This window comes from Somniosus microcephalus, chromosome 7, assembly GCF_052327205.1.
Source record: "Somniosus microcephalus isolate GS21.2 chromosome 7, FLI_Smic_1.0, whole genome shotgun sequence".
NCBI classification, from domain to species: domain Eukaryota; kingdom Metazoa; phylum Chordata; class Chondrichthyes; order Squaliformes; family Somniosidae; genus Somniosus; species Somniosus microcephalus.
This window is the reverse complement of record NC_140993.1, coordinates 10,596,446-10,614,076: the sequence shown is the minus strand read 5'-3', so window position 1 is coordinate 10,614,076 and position 17,631 is coordinate 10,596,446. Positions and strand designations below refer to the sequence as shown.

At 44.0% G+C, this 17,631-nt stretch overlaps 1 protein-coding gene across 1 annotated transcript in view; it reads right to left on the bottom strand.

Annotated features, from left to right (window-relative positions):
* Positions 1-1,891: 1,891 nt before the first annotated feature.
* The window catches only part of ttc39c (tetratricopeptide repeat domain 39C), a 150,923-nt gene continuing 135,183 nt past the window's right edge, over positions 1,892-17,631 (bottom strand). Inside the window, exon 14 of the mRNA XM_085992226.1 lies at positions 1,892-4,449. Coding sequence (XP_085848352.1) covers positions 4,360-4,449 — 90 coding nt within the window. The 3' untranslated portion in view covers positions 1,892-4,359. The remainder of the gene's footprint in view (positions 4,450-17,631) is intronic.

Genomic DNA, 17,631 nt, shown 5'->3' with positions numbered 1-17,631 from the left:
GCTCTCCTTAGAGACCTCTGGTCTACCTCTCTCATGGCATCTTTGTAGGTAGTCCACATTCTCTGCATCCCCTGCCTTGGCAAGACCAGCAAGGTGAGACCGCACCTTGAGTATGGTGTGCAGTTTTGGTCGCCTTACCTGAGGAAGGACGTTCTTGCCATGGAAGGAGTGCAGCGAAGATTCACCAGGCTGATACCTGGGATGGCAGGAATGACGTATGAGGAGAGATTGTGTCGATTGGGCTTATACTCACTGGAGTTTAGAAGATTGAGAGGGGATCTCATCGAAACCTATAAAATTCTGTCAGGCCTGGACAGACTAGATGCAGGATGTTTCTGATGGCCGGGGAGTCCAGAACCAGGGGTCATAGTCTAAGGATAAGGGGTAAGCCATTTAGGACTGAAATGAGGAGGAATTTCTTCACCCAGAGAGTGGTGAACCTGTGGAATTCTCTGCCACAGAGGGCGGTGGAGGCCAGTTCATTAAATATATTCAAGAAAGAGTTGGATATGTTTCTTAAGGCTAAAGGGATATGGGGAGAAGGCAGGAACAGGGTACTGAATTTGGATGATCAGCCATGATCTCATTGAATGGCGGAGCAGGCTCGAAGGGCCGAATGGCCTACTCCTATCTTCTATGTTCCGCCTGTTCCGCTGGGTCTTCAGCATATTTGAATCCTTGGATCATAATCCAGTTTCACCACCTGCTTCACACAACTATAAAGTAATAGATCAAACTTCAGTTCTTCCACACACTCTCATTGTGTTTATGTCAAATACTCCCTAGTTGGGCTGTACAATAGGTGAACTTGGCTCATATGGTAGATGTGCCAGAGTGTGGCTTCAGTACTAGATTGTTCTCCTTAGAGCAGAGAAGGTTAAGGGGAGATTTAACAGAGGTGTTCAAAATTATGAAGGCTTTTGATGAGAGTAGATAGGGAGAAACTGTTTCCAGTGGCAGGGGGGTCGGTAACCAAAGGGCACAGATTTAAAATAATTGGCAAAAAAATCCACAGGGGAGAGGGAAAATTTATATATATTTTTTTACGCAGCGAGTTAAGATCTGGAATGCACTGCCTGAAAGGGTGGTGGAAGCAGATTCAATTCTAACTTTAAAAATGGAATTGGATTAATACTTGAAAAAGAGAAATTTGCAGGGCTGTGGGGAAAGAGCAGGTGGGGGGTGGTGGGATTAAATGGAGAGCTCTTTCAAAGAGCCGGCACAGGCACGATGGGCCGAATAGACACTTCCTGCGCAGTACGATTCTATGCACTGCAGCATCTCACAGACTTTACTCTGACAGTACCTCCCAGCCCAGCAACCTCTAATACCAAGGACAAGAGCAGCAACATCATGGGAGCATCATCACCTGCAAGTTCCCCTCCTCGTCACACACCATCCTGACTTGGGCATCCACCACGGTTTCTTCATCGTCATTGCATCAATATCCTGGAATTCCGCACCCAACACCATTGTGGGACCACCATAGCAGTTCAAGACGACCCGCCACCACCTTCTCATGGCAACTATGGATGGGCAATAACTGCCGGCCTTGCCAGTGACACCCACATATACCGAGAACAAATTTTTAAAAAACAGACTCAAGTTGTATGGTGGTTTAAGTTTGAAAAAATAACATTAAAATTTTGGATAGCATGTGTTGAAGCTGAAACCCAGTGTGGTGTGTTTAAACATATAATGTAGAATCTTGCCCAATAATACATTTGAGGTTATAATAGCACAATGCTTAGAAGCAATAGTTTTATATAATGATTCCCCCCCCCCCCCCCATAAAGTTCAGGTCAAATATTTTGAAATCGTTTCAAACCAGCTATAATGTGATGACCATTTGTATTACAGTTACAATACTTTGTAGATATCAACCACGACATATCTGGACAAGTGTCTTTTTTTTAATACAGCAGATTAATAGTCTACAGACAGTCAAAAATACAGTGACAGTTTTCATCACCGTCGAGTTAGTCAACATTTCCACTCATGTACACAATGAACAGACCCAGTTCTCAACCCCCCCCCCCCCCCCCCGGTCTCAAAGAGCATCACAGTAACTTAGTGTGTGATGGGCAGGCAGCAAAAAATTACAATACAGTATGTTTTAGGTTCCCCGATGGGAACATTTATAAGTGCTACTTCCTTCTGTAATCACGTCGCTTGGCAATGCAAGGTGGCCAATTTCTTCCTCCATTTATGAAATACAGTTACAACAACCAGGGGCACATTAATTCTTGGGTAATTTACAAGATTCAGCTCATCAACATTTTAAAATGTATTTTTTATTTCCCTTCCCCCCTGAGCAATATGTGTACTACAGCAAAAATGTTGATAACATTCTCCAGTGTAAGCAAATTGGAAAGATTCACATTACATTACTTGACCCACATGACCAATGTCAAAAACCTCAGTTATTTCATTCTACTCGAAAATAAAACAAAAATAGCCACAACATAGAATTATACAACATAGTGTAAATAAGGGGACTTAAATTCTAGGATCATCAGTTTGGAAACGCAGGACTACAGATTCCAAATTACAAATAAACACATTTGCTGAAAATTCAGAAAGGAAAGAAAAACCCAATGTAATCAGCAATGGTTCAGGCGAGTTTCTCCAAGGAGTTGCTTAGTCTGTACAGAAAGACCCCAGGTCTGTGCCAAGTCAACTGGCCACTTGGGCATGGTACCAGACGGCAACCAGCGCCTGTAGAAGCATGCCGCAGCAAGGAAGCCACGGCTTCAGGAAAGAGGGAGACAATTGGCGCAATGAACATTTGCGGTTGCTGGACAGTCCGCACAAGGTGTTGCAATGTGGATATAAACCCAAACGTGTACTATTCAGGAACAATGTACACTTTTTTTGGATTTTATTCCCGTTAGATCATGCCTCAGATTTCAGAACAGATTGATAAAAAAATACATTTTTAAAACCAATGGTGCTTCCAAGTGGCATCTGCAGCCAGGTGATATGTTCTTATTCAATGGTTCACACCCCTCTGGTAATGGTCCATAAATAACTTGGCATTGGCATAATCTAATACAGAATAAAATCTTGTTTTCCCTGTAAGATGCTAGTTACAGTATACAAACCCAACGTCATAACACGACAAAACGAACGACAAAGTAGATAATTAGACACTGAGATGCTACAAGGCAGTTTCATATGTCCATTACCCTGTTTCCCAGAGATATCCTTTACAAATGTATGAATTTTACAATTTTTTTTGTTTCTTTTACATCTGATCTACAACTGAGGTATTTAGATTTTTTTAAAGTATGCTAACACAGAAGATCTCAAGTAACATCTTAGTGTAGTGGCATCACAGGATTAAAGAAGCATTTCAAAAAAGACCTTGTAGATACTGCATCTTTCACTCATAATTTACTAACGACCCTGAGCAGATATGAACTCAAGTCCTTCGCTGCTGGTGTTCTGTGGGGTCTAATACAAAAAGGGATTAAAAAGTGCTAATAATATTTTACACGTTTTAAAATAACGATGGCGTTAAGTCTAGGCAAATTATAAATACAATTAGTGCAACAAAAATATGGCTATTAACAGGCCAAAGCCATGAACATTTCTTCCTTCCTGACCTACTGCTACCTCAATCAAAGCACATTATTAGAATCTGCGCCAATGTCGTGAATGGGCTCTGTGCTTTTGTTAAACTGCACCGATGCTAGAGTTGGGTCTAAATTGGACTACATAGTCATCAAAGTGGGGGGGGGAAAAAACAAGCAAGGCCACTTGATAATCCTTGGAACCCCTAAGCCTCCGCCTGTTTAACTACAGGAAACTTTCTGATATCCGGCACTGACAGGACCGAGCTGGTGCCGTACCATCAAAAGCGTCGAATATACCAGCGTTAATGTTGAGAGATACGGAACTGAAAAGCTCCGTGTGAATCAACAAACCCTGTTGCTTAGCAACAGCTTCAAAACAGTCGGCTGCAGCTGCAAGCGTCTCCAGCTGAAGCTGTTGCTATAGCTACAGACCTTGCAGTGCCTGACTGGGAAAAAAAAGCAACGAGAACTAAAAAAAACTTATAGAAAACGGCTCCTGATTTTTGCCGTTAGATCGAGTATTCCGGACATATAACCTCCGGATAAACCAAAGTCTCCTGTATCTATAATAAAGAAGCAACAGCTCCATTGCATCCCACATTTACCAGTGAAATTGCCCTGGCGCGTCCGAAGACGTTCTACATGCTTAGGTTTAATGCAGCCTTCATGAGTTCAGGCCAACCACTCTTACTTTCTTTGCTGTGTATTTACAGCATAAAGTGCAGAAACTGATCAAGTTCAATCATTATGTGCACTGAAGAGGATTCCTGTTTGGCAAAGATCACTGCGGAACGACTTCTTTCAATGATGCTAAAGCAGTATGAATACGGACATGAAGCCGGTTTTCGAAATCATACCCAGCAAACTCCTCCTGCAGAGGAAGAAAATGAGAATTAACTGGCGAGGATAAAACGTCTTCTGAACAATGTTCCCACTAATTTTAAATTAGGGTGCACGGTCCCTTCAATGGGCTGTGCGGCCCAAAGATTTGCGCATGCGCGGAATTTTATACTGAAAAGGCAAGGGAATACACAATAAATGGTAGGACACTGAGAAGTGTAGAGGAACAGAGGGACCTTGGAGTGCATGTCCACAGATCCCTGAAGGTAGAAGGACAGGTAGATGGACAGGTAGATGAGGTGGCATACAGGATACTTTCCTTTATTAGCCAAGGCATAGAATATAAGAGCAGGGAGGTTATGCTTGAACTGTGTAAAATGCTAGTTAGGCCACAGCTAGAATACTGCATACAGTTCTGGTCACCACATTACAGGACAGATCTGATTGCACTAGAGTGAGTACAGAGGAGTTTTACATGGATATTGCCAGGACTGGAGAATTTTAGCTATGGGGAAAGATTGGATAGGCTGGGGTTGTTTTGGGATGTCCGGTAGTCGTGAAAGAATCATAGAAATTTATGGCACAGAAGGACGCCATTCGGCCCATCGTGTCTGTGCCAGAGCGGCGCTATATAAATGCAAGTCTTTCTTTTTTTTCTTTAATGCATTATTGACTCGTACATTGGGAACTAGCCCGAAACTGGAAATGATCATTAAGAACTCATTTTCGGGGAACTGGGTGGCACTATGGGTTAGATCTGGCATTTTCCCCTCTGGTGCCTTGGTTCAAATCTAGTCCAGCCTAATGGGAAAAGTCTCCCCTCTCTATTGACTGGAAGGGTCACGTGTGGAATGAGTTTGGGCAATCGAGTTGGTGATTGTTAGCTTTTTCTACCCAGCCATGAAGAAAGATTGGATCAGCTGGATTTGTTTTCTTTGGAACAGAGGGGGCTGAGGGGAGTTTTAATTGAGGTGTAAAAATTATGAGGGGCCTGGATAGAGTGGATAGGAAGGACCTATTTCCCTTAGCAGAGAGGTCAATAACCAGGGGGCATAGATTTAAAGTAATTGGTAGAAGGATTAGAGGGGATTTGAGGGGAATTTATTTCACCCAGAGGGTGGTGGGGGTCTGGAACTCACTGCCTGAAAGGGTGGTAGAGGCAGAAACCCTCATCGCATTTAAAAAGTACTTGGATATGCACTTGAAGTGCCGTAACCTACAAGGTGACAGACCAGGAGCTGGAAAGTGGGATTAGGCCAGTTAGCTCCTTTGCAGCCGGCACAGATACGATGAGCCGAATGGCCTCCTTCTGTCACAAAAACTTTTATAATTCTATGATTTTTTTGAAAAATACAGTTAAATACTGCTAAACCTGTACAGACATTGCAATTCTCATCATGAAACTGGTAGATGATTTAATATGGCAGTGTTCTGTGGAATTTGGAAGCCATAAGCATCTAGGACAACCATGGGTGCCAAGAAATGTCTCGAGGTAGAATTGCTCGAATTGAAAGTTAGCTCCTGAGCCTGCTAAGCAGTTCGATACACTATATATGGGAAGAGAATGGATTGCTACGATCTATATTACCGGAGATGATAACCCCACAGTTTGAGAAGTATAGTGAGGAATGGAAATGAGTGACCATAGAACCATAGAATAGTACAGCACAGGAGGAGACCATTCGGTCCACTGAGTCAGCGCTGGCTCTTTTTCCGAGTGGCAGGCAGTGACTAGTGGGGTACCGCAGGGATCGGTCCTTGGACCCCAGCTATTCACAATATATATTAATGATCTGGATGAGGGAAATAGATGTAATATCTCCAAGTTTGCAGATGACACAAAGCTGGGTGGGCGTGTGTGCTGTGAGGAGGATGCTGAGAAGCTACAGGATGATTTAGACAGGTTGGGTGATTGGGCAGAAGCATGGCAGACGCAATATAACGTGGATAAATGCGAGGTTATCCACTTTGGTGTCAAAAACAGGAAGGCAGATTATTATCTGAATGGCAATAGATTGGGAGAAGGGGAAGTGCAACGAGACCTGGGTGTCCTTGTGCACCAGTCGCTGAAGGTAAGCATGCAGGTGCAGCAGGCGGTTAAGAAGGCAAATGGTATGTTGGCCTTTGTAGTGAGAGGGTTTGAGTACAGGAACAAGGATGTCTTGCTGCAGTTGTACAGGGCCTTGGTGAGACCACACCTTGAGTATTGTGTGCAGTTTTGGTCGCCTTATCTGAGGAAGGATGTTCTTGCCATGGAAGGAGTGCAGCGAAGATTCACCAGGCTGATACCTGGGATGGCAGGAATGACATATGAGGAGAGATTGGGTTGATTGGGCTTGTACTCGCTGGAGGTTAGAAGAATGAGAGGGGATCTCATCGAAACTTATAAAATTCTAACAGGTCTGGACAGACTGGATGCTGGAAGGGTGTTCCCGATGGCGGGTGAGTCCAGAACCAGGCGTCACAGTCTAAGGATAAGGGGTAAGCCATTTAGGACAGAGATGAGGAGGAATTTCTTCACCCAGAGAGTGGTGAACCTGTGGAATTCTCTGCCAAAGAAGGCAGTGGAGGCCAATTCATTAAATATATTCAAGAAGGAGTTGGATATATTTCTTGAGGCTAAAGGGATCAAGGGATATGGGGAGAAGGCAGGGACAGGGTACTGAATTTGGATGATCAGCCATGATCTCATTGAATGGCGGAACAGGCTCGAGGGGCCGAATAGCCTACTCCTGCTCCTATCTTCTATGTTTCAAAGCACAATCCAGTAAGACCCACTCCTCCACTCTTTCCCAAATCCCGGCATTTTTTTTTTACATCTGCCAAGAATTCTACCTGGAGCCATTTCTTGCAGCCATGGCTTATAAACTCTCTTATCATGCCAAGTTCCCTCCTTGGTCTGGCCCCGCCCACCCCAACTCTAAACTCCTCCAGCCCTACAACCCTCCGAGATCTCTGCATTCCTCCAATTTTAATCTCTTGTGCATCCCTTATTTCCTTTGCTTGCCACTGGCAGCCGTGCCTTCAACTGCTTAGGTGTTAAGCTCTGGAATTCCCTCCCTAAACGTCTCCGCCTCTCTCTCCTTTAAGGCGCACCTCAAAACCTCTCTCTTTGACCAAGCTTCTGGTCACCTGTCCTAATATCGGTGACTCGGTGTCAAATTTTGTTCGATAAGAACATAAGAATTAGGAGGAGTAGGCCATACGGCCCCTCGAGTCTGCTCCACCATTCAATAAGATCATGGCTGATCTTCGACCTCAACTCCACTTTCCCGCCCGATCCCCATATTCCTTGATTCCCCTAGAGTCCAAAATTCGAACTATCTCAGCCTTGAATAGACTCAACGATTCATCATCCACAGCCCTTTGGGGTACAGAATTCCAAAGATTCACAACCCTCAGTGTAGAAATTCCTCCTCGCCAGTCTTACATAGCCGACCCATTATCCAGAGACTATGCCCCCTACTTCAAGACTCTCCAGCCAGGGGAAACAACCTCTCAGCAATTAACCCGTCAATCCCCCTCAAAATCTTATATCTTTCTCATTCTTCCAAACTCCAGAGAGTACAGGCCCAGTCTAGTCAATTGCTCCTCATAGGACAGCCCTCTCATCCCAGGGATCAATCTAGTGAACCTTCGTTGCACCGCCTCCAAGGCATGTATGTCCTTTCTCAGATAAGGAGACCAAAACTGTGCCCAGTACTCCAGGTGTGGTCTCACCAAAGCCTTGTACAATTGTAGTAAGACTTCCTTACTCTTATACTCCAACTCCCTTGCAATAAAGGCCAATATGCCATTTGCCTCCCTAATTGCTTGCTGTATCACAGAATCACAGAAACCCCACAGTGCAGATAGAGGCCATTTCGGCCCATCGAGCCTGCACCGACACATATCCCACCCTATCCCCGTAACCCCACGTATTTAATCCCCCTAACACTAAGGGTCAATTTATCATAGCCAATCAACCTAACCCACACATCTTTGGACTGTGGGAGGAAACCGGAGCACCCGGAGGAAACCCACGCAAACACGGGGAGAATGTGCAAACTCCACACAGACAGTCACCCGAGGCCGGATTCGAACCCGGGTCCCTGGCGCTGTGAGGCAACAGTGCTACCACTATGCCACCATGTTAACTTTCTGTACGAGGACACCTGAATCTCTCTGAACGCCAACATTTAATAGTTTCTCACCATTTAAAAAATATTCTGTTTTACTATTCGTCCTACCAAAGTGAATAACCTCACATTTACTCACAATTTATTCCATCTGCCACCTTATTGCCCACTCACTTAACCTGTCTATATTCCTTTGCGCTCTGTGTCCTCCTCACAGCTTACTTTCCCACGTAGCTTTGTAGTCAGCAAACTTGGATACAATGCACTTGGTCCCTTCATCAAAGTCATTAATATAGATTGTAAATAGCTGAGGCCCCAGCACTGATCCTTGCGGCACCCCACTAGTTACAACCTGCCAACCAGAAAATGACCTGTTTATCCCTACGCTCTGTTTTCTATCAGTTAACCAATCCTTTATCCATGCGAATATATTAGCCCCAACCCCATGAGCCCTTATCTTGGAGTAGCAATCTTTTATGTGGCACCTTATCGAATGCCTTTAGCAGTCCAAATATACTACATCCTCTGGTCCCCCTTTATCTACCCTGCTAGTTACTTCCTCAAAAAACTAAAGTTTGTCAAACCCTATTTCCCTTTCATAAAACCATGTGAACTCTGCCTAATCATATGATGTTCCTTAATAATGGATTCCAGCATTTACCCGACGCCTGATGTCAGGCTAACTGGCCTGTAGTTCCCGGTTTTCTCTCTCCCCCCTTTCTTGAATAGCCAGGTTACATTTGCTACCTTCCAGTCCGCTGGGACCATTCTAGAATCTAGGGAATTTTGGAAGATCACAACCAGTGCATCCTCCATCTAAGCAGCCATCTCTTTTAGAACCCGAGGATGTAGGCCATCAGATCCAGGGGATTTGTCAGCTTTTAGTCCCATTAGTTTCTCAAGCACTTTTTCTCTAAAGAAAGAAAGACTTACATTTATGTAGCGCCTTTCACGACCACCGGACGTCTCAAAGCGCTTTACAGCCAATGAAGTACTTTTGGAATGTAGTCACTATTGTAATGTAGGAAACGCGGCAGCCAATTTGCACAAAGCAAGCTCCCACAAAAAGCAATGTGATAATGACCAGATAAACTGTTTTTGTTATGTTGATTGAGGGATAAATATTGGCCAGGACAATAATTAAAATACTGATATTAATTACTTTAAGTTCCTCACTGTTATTAGCCCTTTGGTTCCCCGCTATTTTTGGTATGCTTTATCTCTTCTACTGTGAAGACAGATACAAAATATTTGTTTAGAGTCTCTGCCATTTCCTTATTCCCCATTATAATTTCACCTGTCTCAGCCTCTAAGGGACCAACGCTTACTTTTGCGACACCTGTAGAAGCTCTGACAATCTGTTTTTATATTTCTTGCTAGTTTACTCTCATATTCTATTTTCTCCCCTTTTATCAATTTTTTGGTCTTCCTTTGCTGATTTCTAAAGTTCTCCCAATCCTCAGGCTTGCTACTATTCTTTGTAACATTATAAGCCTCTTCTTTAAATCTTATCCACGGATGGATCACTTTTCCCATTAGATTTCTCAATTAGTCATAGCACAGGAGGAGGCCATTCGGCCCATCGAGTCCGCGCCGGCTCTCTGTAGAGCAATCCAGTCAGTCCCATTCCCCCGCTCTATCCCCGTAGCCCTGCAAGTTTATTTCCCTCAAGTGCCTATCCAGTCTCCCCTTGAAAACATTGAGTGTCTCCGCTTCCACCACTTCCGTCGGCAGCGAGTTCCAGGTCCTCACCACTCGCTGCGTAAAAAGTTTTTCCTCACATCCCCCCTGTATCTCTTGCCCAAAACCTTAAATCTGTGTCCCCTAATCCTTGTACCATCAACTAGTGGGAACAGCCTTTCCCCGTCTAGCCTATTCAAACCTGTCATAATCTTGTACTCCTCTATCAAATCACCCCTCAACCTCCTTTGCTCTAATGAAAACAAATCCAGCTTCTCCAACCTGTCCTTGTAGCCAAGATCCCCCATCCCCGGAACCATTCTGGTAAATCTCCTCTGCACCATCTCAAGTGCCTTCACATCCTTCCTAAAGTGTGGTGACCAGAACTGGACGTAATACTCCAGTTATGGCCTAACCAGCGCTTTATAAAGGTTCATGGAAACATAGAAAAAATAGGAGCAGGAGGTGGTCATTCAGCCCTTCGAGCCTGCTCTGCCATTCAATATGATCATGGCTGATCCTCTATCTCAATACCATATTCCTGTTCTCTCCCCATACCCCTTGATGCATTTTGTGTCTAGAAATCTATCTATCTCCTTCTTAAATATATTCAGTGACTTGGCCTCCACAGCCTTCTGTGGTAGTGAATTCCACAGGTTCACCACCCTCTGAGTGAAGAAATTTCTCCTCATCTCAGTCCTAAATGTCCTACCCCATATCCTGAGACTGTGACCCTCGTTCTAGGCCCCCCAGCCAGGGGAAACATCCTCCCTGCATCCAGTCTGTCTAGCCCTCTCAGAATTTTATACGGGCGGGAGGGTAAGCTGCGAGGAGGATGTCGGGAAACTCTAGTACGATTTGGACAGGTTGGGTGATTGGGCAGAAACATGGCAAATGCACTATAATGTGGATAAATGTGAGGTTATCCACTTTGGTGGCAAAAACAGGAAGGCAGATTATTATCTGAATGGCAATAGATTGGGAGAAGGGGAAGTGCAAAGAGACCTGGGTGTCCTTGTGCACCAGTCGCTGAAGGTAAGCATGCAGGTGCAGCAGGCGGTTAAGAAGGCAAATGGTATGTTGGCCTTCGTAGCAAGAGGGTTCGAGTACAGGAACAAGGATGTCTTGCTACAGTTGTACAGGGCCTTGGTGAGACCGCACCTTGAGTATTGTGTGCAGTTTTGGTCACCTTACCCGAAGAAGGACGTTCTTGCCATGGAGTGCAGCGAAGATTCACCAGGCTGATACCTGGGATGGCAGGAATATGAGGAGAGATTGTGTCGATTGGGCTTATACTCACTGGAGTTTAGAAGATTGAGAGGGGATCTCATCGAAACCTATAAAATTCTGTCAGGTCTGGACAGACTAGATGCAGGAAGGATGTTTCTGATGGCCGGGGAGTCCAGAACCAGGGGTCATAGTCTAAGGATAAGGGGTAAGCCATTTAGGACTGAAATGAGGAGGAATTTCTTCACCCAGAGAGTGGTGAACCTGTGGAATTCTCTGCCACAGAGGGCGGTGGAGGCTAATTCATTAAATATATTCAAGAAAGAGTTGGATATATTTCTTGAGGCTAAAGGGATCAAGGGATATGGGGAAAAGGCAGGGACAGGGTACTGAATTTGGATGATCAGCCATGATCACATTGAATGGCGGAGCAGGCTCGAAGGGCCGAATGGCCTACTCCTGCTCCTATCTTCTATGTTTCTATGTTTCAATGAGATCCCCTCTCATTCTTCTAAACTCTAGTGAATACAGGCCAAGTCGGCCCAATCTCTCCTCTTACGACAGTCCTGCCATCCCAGGAATCAGTATGGTGAACCTTCGCTGCACTCCCTCTATGGCAAGTATATCCTTTCTTAGGTAAGGAGACCAAAACTGCACACAGTACTCCAGGTGTGGTCTCACCAATGCCCTGTATAATTGTAGTAAGACATCCTTGCTCCTGTACTCAAATCCTCTTGCAATGAAGGCCAACATACCATTTGCCTTCCTAACTGCTTGCTGCACCTGCATGTTTGCTTTCAGTGACTGGTGTACAAAGACACCCAGGTCCCTCTGTACATCAACATTTCCCAATCTATCACCATTTATATAATATTCTGCCTTTCTGTTTTTCCTACTGAAGTGGATAACTTCACATTTATCCACGTTATACTGCATCTGCCATGTATTTGCCCACTCACTCAACTTGTCTAAATCGTCTTGAAGCCTCTTTGCATCCTCCTCACAACCCCACCTAGTTTCGTGTCGTCAGCAAACTTGGAAATATTACATTTGGTTCCCTCATCCAAATCATTGATATATATTTTGAATAGCTGGGGCCCAAGCACTGATCCCTGCGGTATCCCACTAGTCACCGCCTGCCACCCCGATATAGACCCATTTATTCCTACTCTCTGTTTCCTGTCTGTTAACCAATTTTCAATCCATGCCAGTATATTACCCACAATCCCATCTGCTTTAATTTTGCACACTAACCTCTTATGTGCGACTTTATCAAAGGCCTTCTGAAAATCCAAATACACCACATCCACTGATTATCCCTTATCTATTCTACCAGTTACGTCCTCAAAAAACTCCAGTAGGTTTGTCAAGCACGATTTCCCTTTCATAAATCCATGTTGACTTTGTCTAATCCGATTGATTTTTTTTTTTTTTTAATATAAAAGTGTCCTGTTATCACATCCTTTACAATAGACTCTAGCATTTTCCCTACTACTGATGTTAGGCTAACTGGTCTGTAGTTCCCTGTTTTCTCTCCCTCCTTTTTAAATAGTGGGGTTACATTTGCCACCCTTCAATCTGCAGGAACTGTTCCATAACCAATGCATCCACTATTTCCATGGCTACCTCTTTTAGTACTCTGTGATGCAGATTATCAGATCCTGGGGATTTATCAGCTTTCAGTCCCATTAATTTCTCCAGCACTACTTTTTTTTTACCAATACTAATTTCGTTTAATTCCTCCTTCTTACTAGACCCTTGGTTCCCTAGCATTTCTGGGAAGTTATTTTTGTCCTCTTCCGTGAAGACAGAACCAAAGTATTTGTTTAATTGCTGTGTCATTTCCTTCTTCCCCATTATAAATTCTCCCGTTCCTGACTGAAAGGGACCTAGATTTATCTTCACTAATCTTTTTCTTTTTACATACTTACATGCTGAATATACACTTAATGGCATAATGGCACAGTTTTAAAGAGTGTGCAGGGGCAGAGAGGCCTGGGAGTTAATGTGCATAGCTCCCTGAAAGTGGCAGGACATCTTGAGTTCAGCATAACTTCTCTACTTTTGTACTCAATACCTCTATTTATGAAGCCCAAGATCCCATATGCTTTGCTAACCACTCTCTCAATATGTCCTGCCACCTTCAGGGACCAATGCACATTATCACCCAGTTCCCATGTCCCTGCACACTCTTTAAAACGGTGCCATTAAGTTTATATATTGCCTCTCCCTGTTCCTTCTGCCAAAATGCATCACCTCACACTTCTCTGTATTAAATTCCATCTGCCACTTGTCTGCCCATTCTGCTAGCCTTTCTAGGTCCTGTTGCAGTCGATTGGCATCATCCTCACTGTTTGCCACACCCCCAAGTTTGGTGTCATCGGCAAATTTAGCAATTCTACCCTGAGCGGAGAGACAGAGGAAAGGGAAACAAGGATAAAAGCAAAAGACAGGAAGGAGAAAAACAAAAGTGGCAGGCAGAGAAAGCAAGGGTTTAAATCATACATGGCCACAGTAAATAATAATTCTGAGAGTTAAAAAAACAAGCCTGAAGGCTTTGTGTCTTAATGCAAGGAGCATTCGTAATAAGGTGGATGAATTAGCTGCGCAAATAGAGGTAAACGAATATGATATGATTGGGATTACGGAAACATGGCTCCAGGGTGGCCAAGGCTGGGAACTCAATATCCCGGGGTATTCAATATTCAGGAAAGATAGGCAAAAAGGAAAAGGAGGTGGGGTAGCATTGCTGGTTAAAGAGGGGATTAACACAATTGAAAGGAAGGATATTAGCTCTGATGATGTAGAATCTGTATGGGTAGAACTGAGAAACACCAAGGGGCAGAAAACGTTAGTGGAAGTGGTATATAGACGTCCAAACAGTAATGCGGAGGTTGGGGATGGCATCAAACGGGAAATTAGAGAAGCGTGCAATAAGGGCACAGCAGTTATCATGGGTGACTTTAATCTACATACAGATTGGGCTAACCAAATTAGTAACAATACTGTGGAGGAGGAATTCCTGGAGTGTATACGGGATGGTTTCCTGGACCAATATGTCGAGGAACCAACTAGAGATCAGGCCATCTTAGACTGGGTATTATGTAATGAGAAAGGATTAATTAGCAATCTTGTTGTGCGAGGCCCCTTGGGGAGGAGCGATTATAATATGATAGAATTCTTCATTGAGATGGAGAGTGAAGTAGTTGACTCAGAGACTAGGGTCCTGAATTTAAATAAAGGAAACTACGATGGTCTGAGGAGCGAGTTGGGTAGGATTGATTGGGGAATGGCACTCAAAGGGTTGACGGTGGATAGGCAATGGCAAACATTCAAAGATCGCATGGATGAACTACAGAAATTGTTCATCCCAATTTGGCATAAAAATAAAACAAAAAAGGTGACTCAACCGTGGCTAACAAGGGATAGCATAAGATCCAAGGAGAGGACATATAAATTGGCCAGAAAAAGCAGTAAACTTGAGGATTGGGAGCAGTTTAGGATTCAACAAAGGAGGACAAAGGGATTAATTAAGAGGGGGAAAATAGAATATGAGAGTAAGCTTGCAGGGAACATAAAAACTGACTGTAAAAGCTTCCATAGATATGTGAAGAGAAAAAGATTGGTGAAGTCAAGCGTAGGTCCCTTGCAGTCAGAATCAGGGGAATTTATATTGGGGAACAAAGAAATGGCAGACCAATTAAATACATACTTTGGTTCTGTCTTCACAAAGGAGGACACAAATAACCTCCCAAAGATGTCGGGGAACATAGGGTCTAATGACAGGGAGGAACTGATAGAAATCAGTATTTGTAGGGAAATGGTGTTAGGGAAATTGATGGGATTGAGGGCTGACAAATCCCCAGGGCCTGATAATCTACATCCTAGGGTACTTAAGCAAGTGGCCCTAGAAATAGTAGATGCATTGCGGGTCACCTTCCAAAATTCGATAGACTCTGGAACAGTACCCATGGATTGGAGGGTAGCTAATGTTACCCCACTGTTCAAAAAGGGTGGCAGAGAGAAAACGGGGAATTACAGACCGGAAAACCTGACATCGGTAGTGGGGAAAATGCTAGAGTCCATTATAAAGGATGTAATAGCAGAGCACTTGGAAAAAAGTGACCGGATCGGACAAAGTCAACATGGATTTACAAAAGGTAAATTGTGCTTGACTAATCTACTGGAATTTTTTGAGGATGTAACTGGTAAAATAGATAAGGGAGAACCAGTGGGTGTGGTGTATTTGGATTTTCAAAAGGCTTTCGATAAGGTCCCGCATAAGAGATTAGCATGTAAAATTAAGGCACATGGGATTGGGGGCAAGGTATTGACTTGGATAGAGAACTAGTTGGCAGACAGAAAGCAAAGAGTTGGAATAAACAGCTCTTTTTCCGAGTGGCAGGCAGTGACTAGTGGGGTACCGCAGGGATCGGTCCTTGGACCCCAGCTATTCACAATATATATTAATGATCTGGATGAGGGAACTAGATGTAATATCTCCAAGTTTGCAGATGACACAAAGCTGGGTGGGCGTGTGTGTTGTGAGGAGGATACCGATAAACTCCAGTGTGATCTGGACAGGTTGGGTGATTGGGCAGAAGCATGGCAGATGCAATATAACGTGGATAAATGCAAGGTTATCCACTTTGGTGTCAAAAACAAGAAGGCAGATTATTATCTGAATGGCAATAGATTGGGAGAAGGGGAAGTGCAACGAGACCTGGGCGTCCTTGTGCACCAGTCACTGAAAGTAAGCATGCAGGTGCAGCAGGCGGTTAAGAAGGCAAATGGTATGTTGGCCTTCGTAGCGAGAGGGTTTGAGTACAGGAACAAGGATGTCTTGCTGCAGTTGTACAGGGCCTTGGTGAGACCACATCTGGAGTATTGTGTGCAGTTTCGGTCGCCTTATCTGAGGAAGGATGTTCTTGCCATGGGAGGAGTGCAGCGAAGATTCACCAGGCTGATACCTGGGATGGCAGGAATGACATATGAGGAGAGATTGGGTCGATTGGGCTTATACCTGCTGGAGTTTAGAAGATTGAGAGGGGATCTCATCGAAACTTATAAAATTCTAACAGGACTAGACAGACTAGATGCTGGAAGGATGTTCCCGATGGTCGGGGAGTCCAGAACCAGGGGTCACAGTCTAAGGATAAAGGGTAAGCCATTTAGGACAGAGATGAGGAGGAATTTCTTCACCCAGAGAGTGGTGAACCTGTGGAATTCTCTACCACAGAAGGCAGTGGAGGCCAATTCATTAAATATATTCAAGAAGGAGTTGGATATATTTCTTAAAACTAAAGGGATCAAGGGATATGGAGAGAAGGCAGGAACAGGGTACTGAATTTGGACGATCAGGCTCGAGGGGCCGAATGGCCTACTCCTGCTCCTATCTTCTATGTTTCTATGTATTCTAATATCCAGGTCTTTTATATATACAGTAACAAAAAAGCAGTGGCCCCAGCACTGACCCTTGGGGAACACCACCTTCTACCATCCTCCAGTCTGAAAAACAGCCATTTACCACAACTCGCTGTTTTCTGTCCTTAAGCCAATTCCTTATCTGCATATCCAATTTGAGAATTTTGGAATATTTCTTCAAATGTTTGCACTGCTTATCTACCGCCATACCTTTTAATCAAATTTCCCAATCTACCTTAACTAACTCGCCCCCATGCCTGTGTAATTGGCTTTATTTAAGTTTAAGACTCTCGTTTCCAATTGAAGTATTTCACTCTCAAACTCGGTGAAATTTTATCATACAGGAAACTTTGTGCTATCCGGCACCCACGGGACCGAGCTGCTGCCGTTGCCTCAAAACTGCCGTACTCTCCAGAGTTAATGTTGAGAGATACGGAGATTCTTATCTCCGTATTTGACAACAAACACTGTTGCTTAGCAACAGCTTCTAAACACTCGGGTGTGGCCTGCAAGCTCTGTAGCTGAAGCTGTTGCTATAGCTACAGACCATGCACAGCTTGACTGTTCAAACAAAGCAAAAAAAAACAAACAAAAAGAATAAAAAACGGCTGCTGATTTTTGCCAGTGGCTCCAGATTGCCGGATAGCTCACCTCCGGATAGCACAAAGTTTCCTGTATTATGATCACTCTTCTCCAGAGGATCCTTTACTATGAGATTATTACTAATTAACCCTGTCTCATTACACAATACAAGATCTAAAATA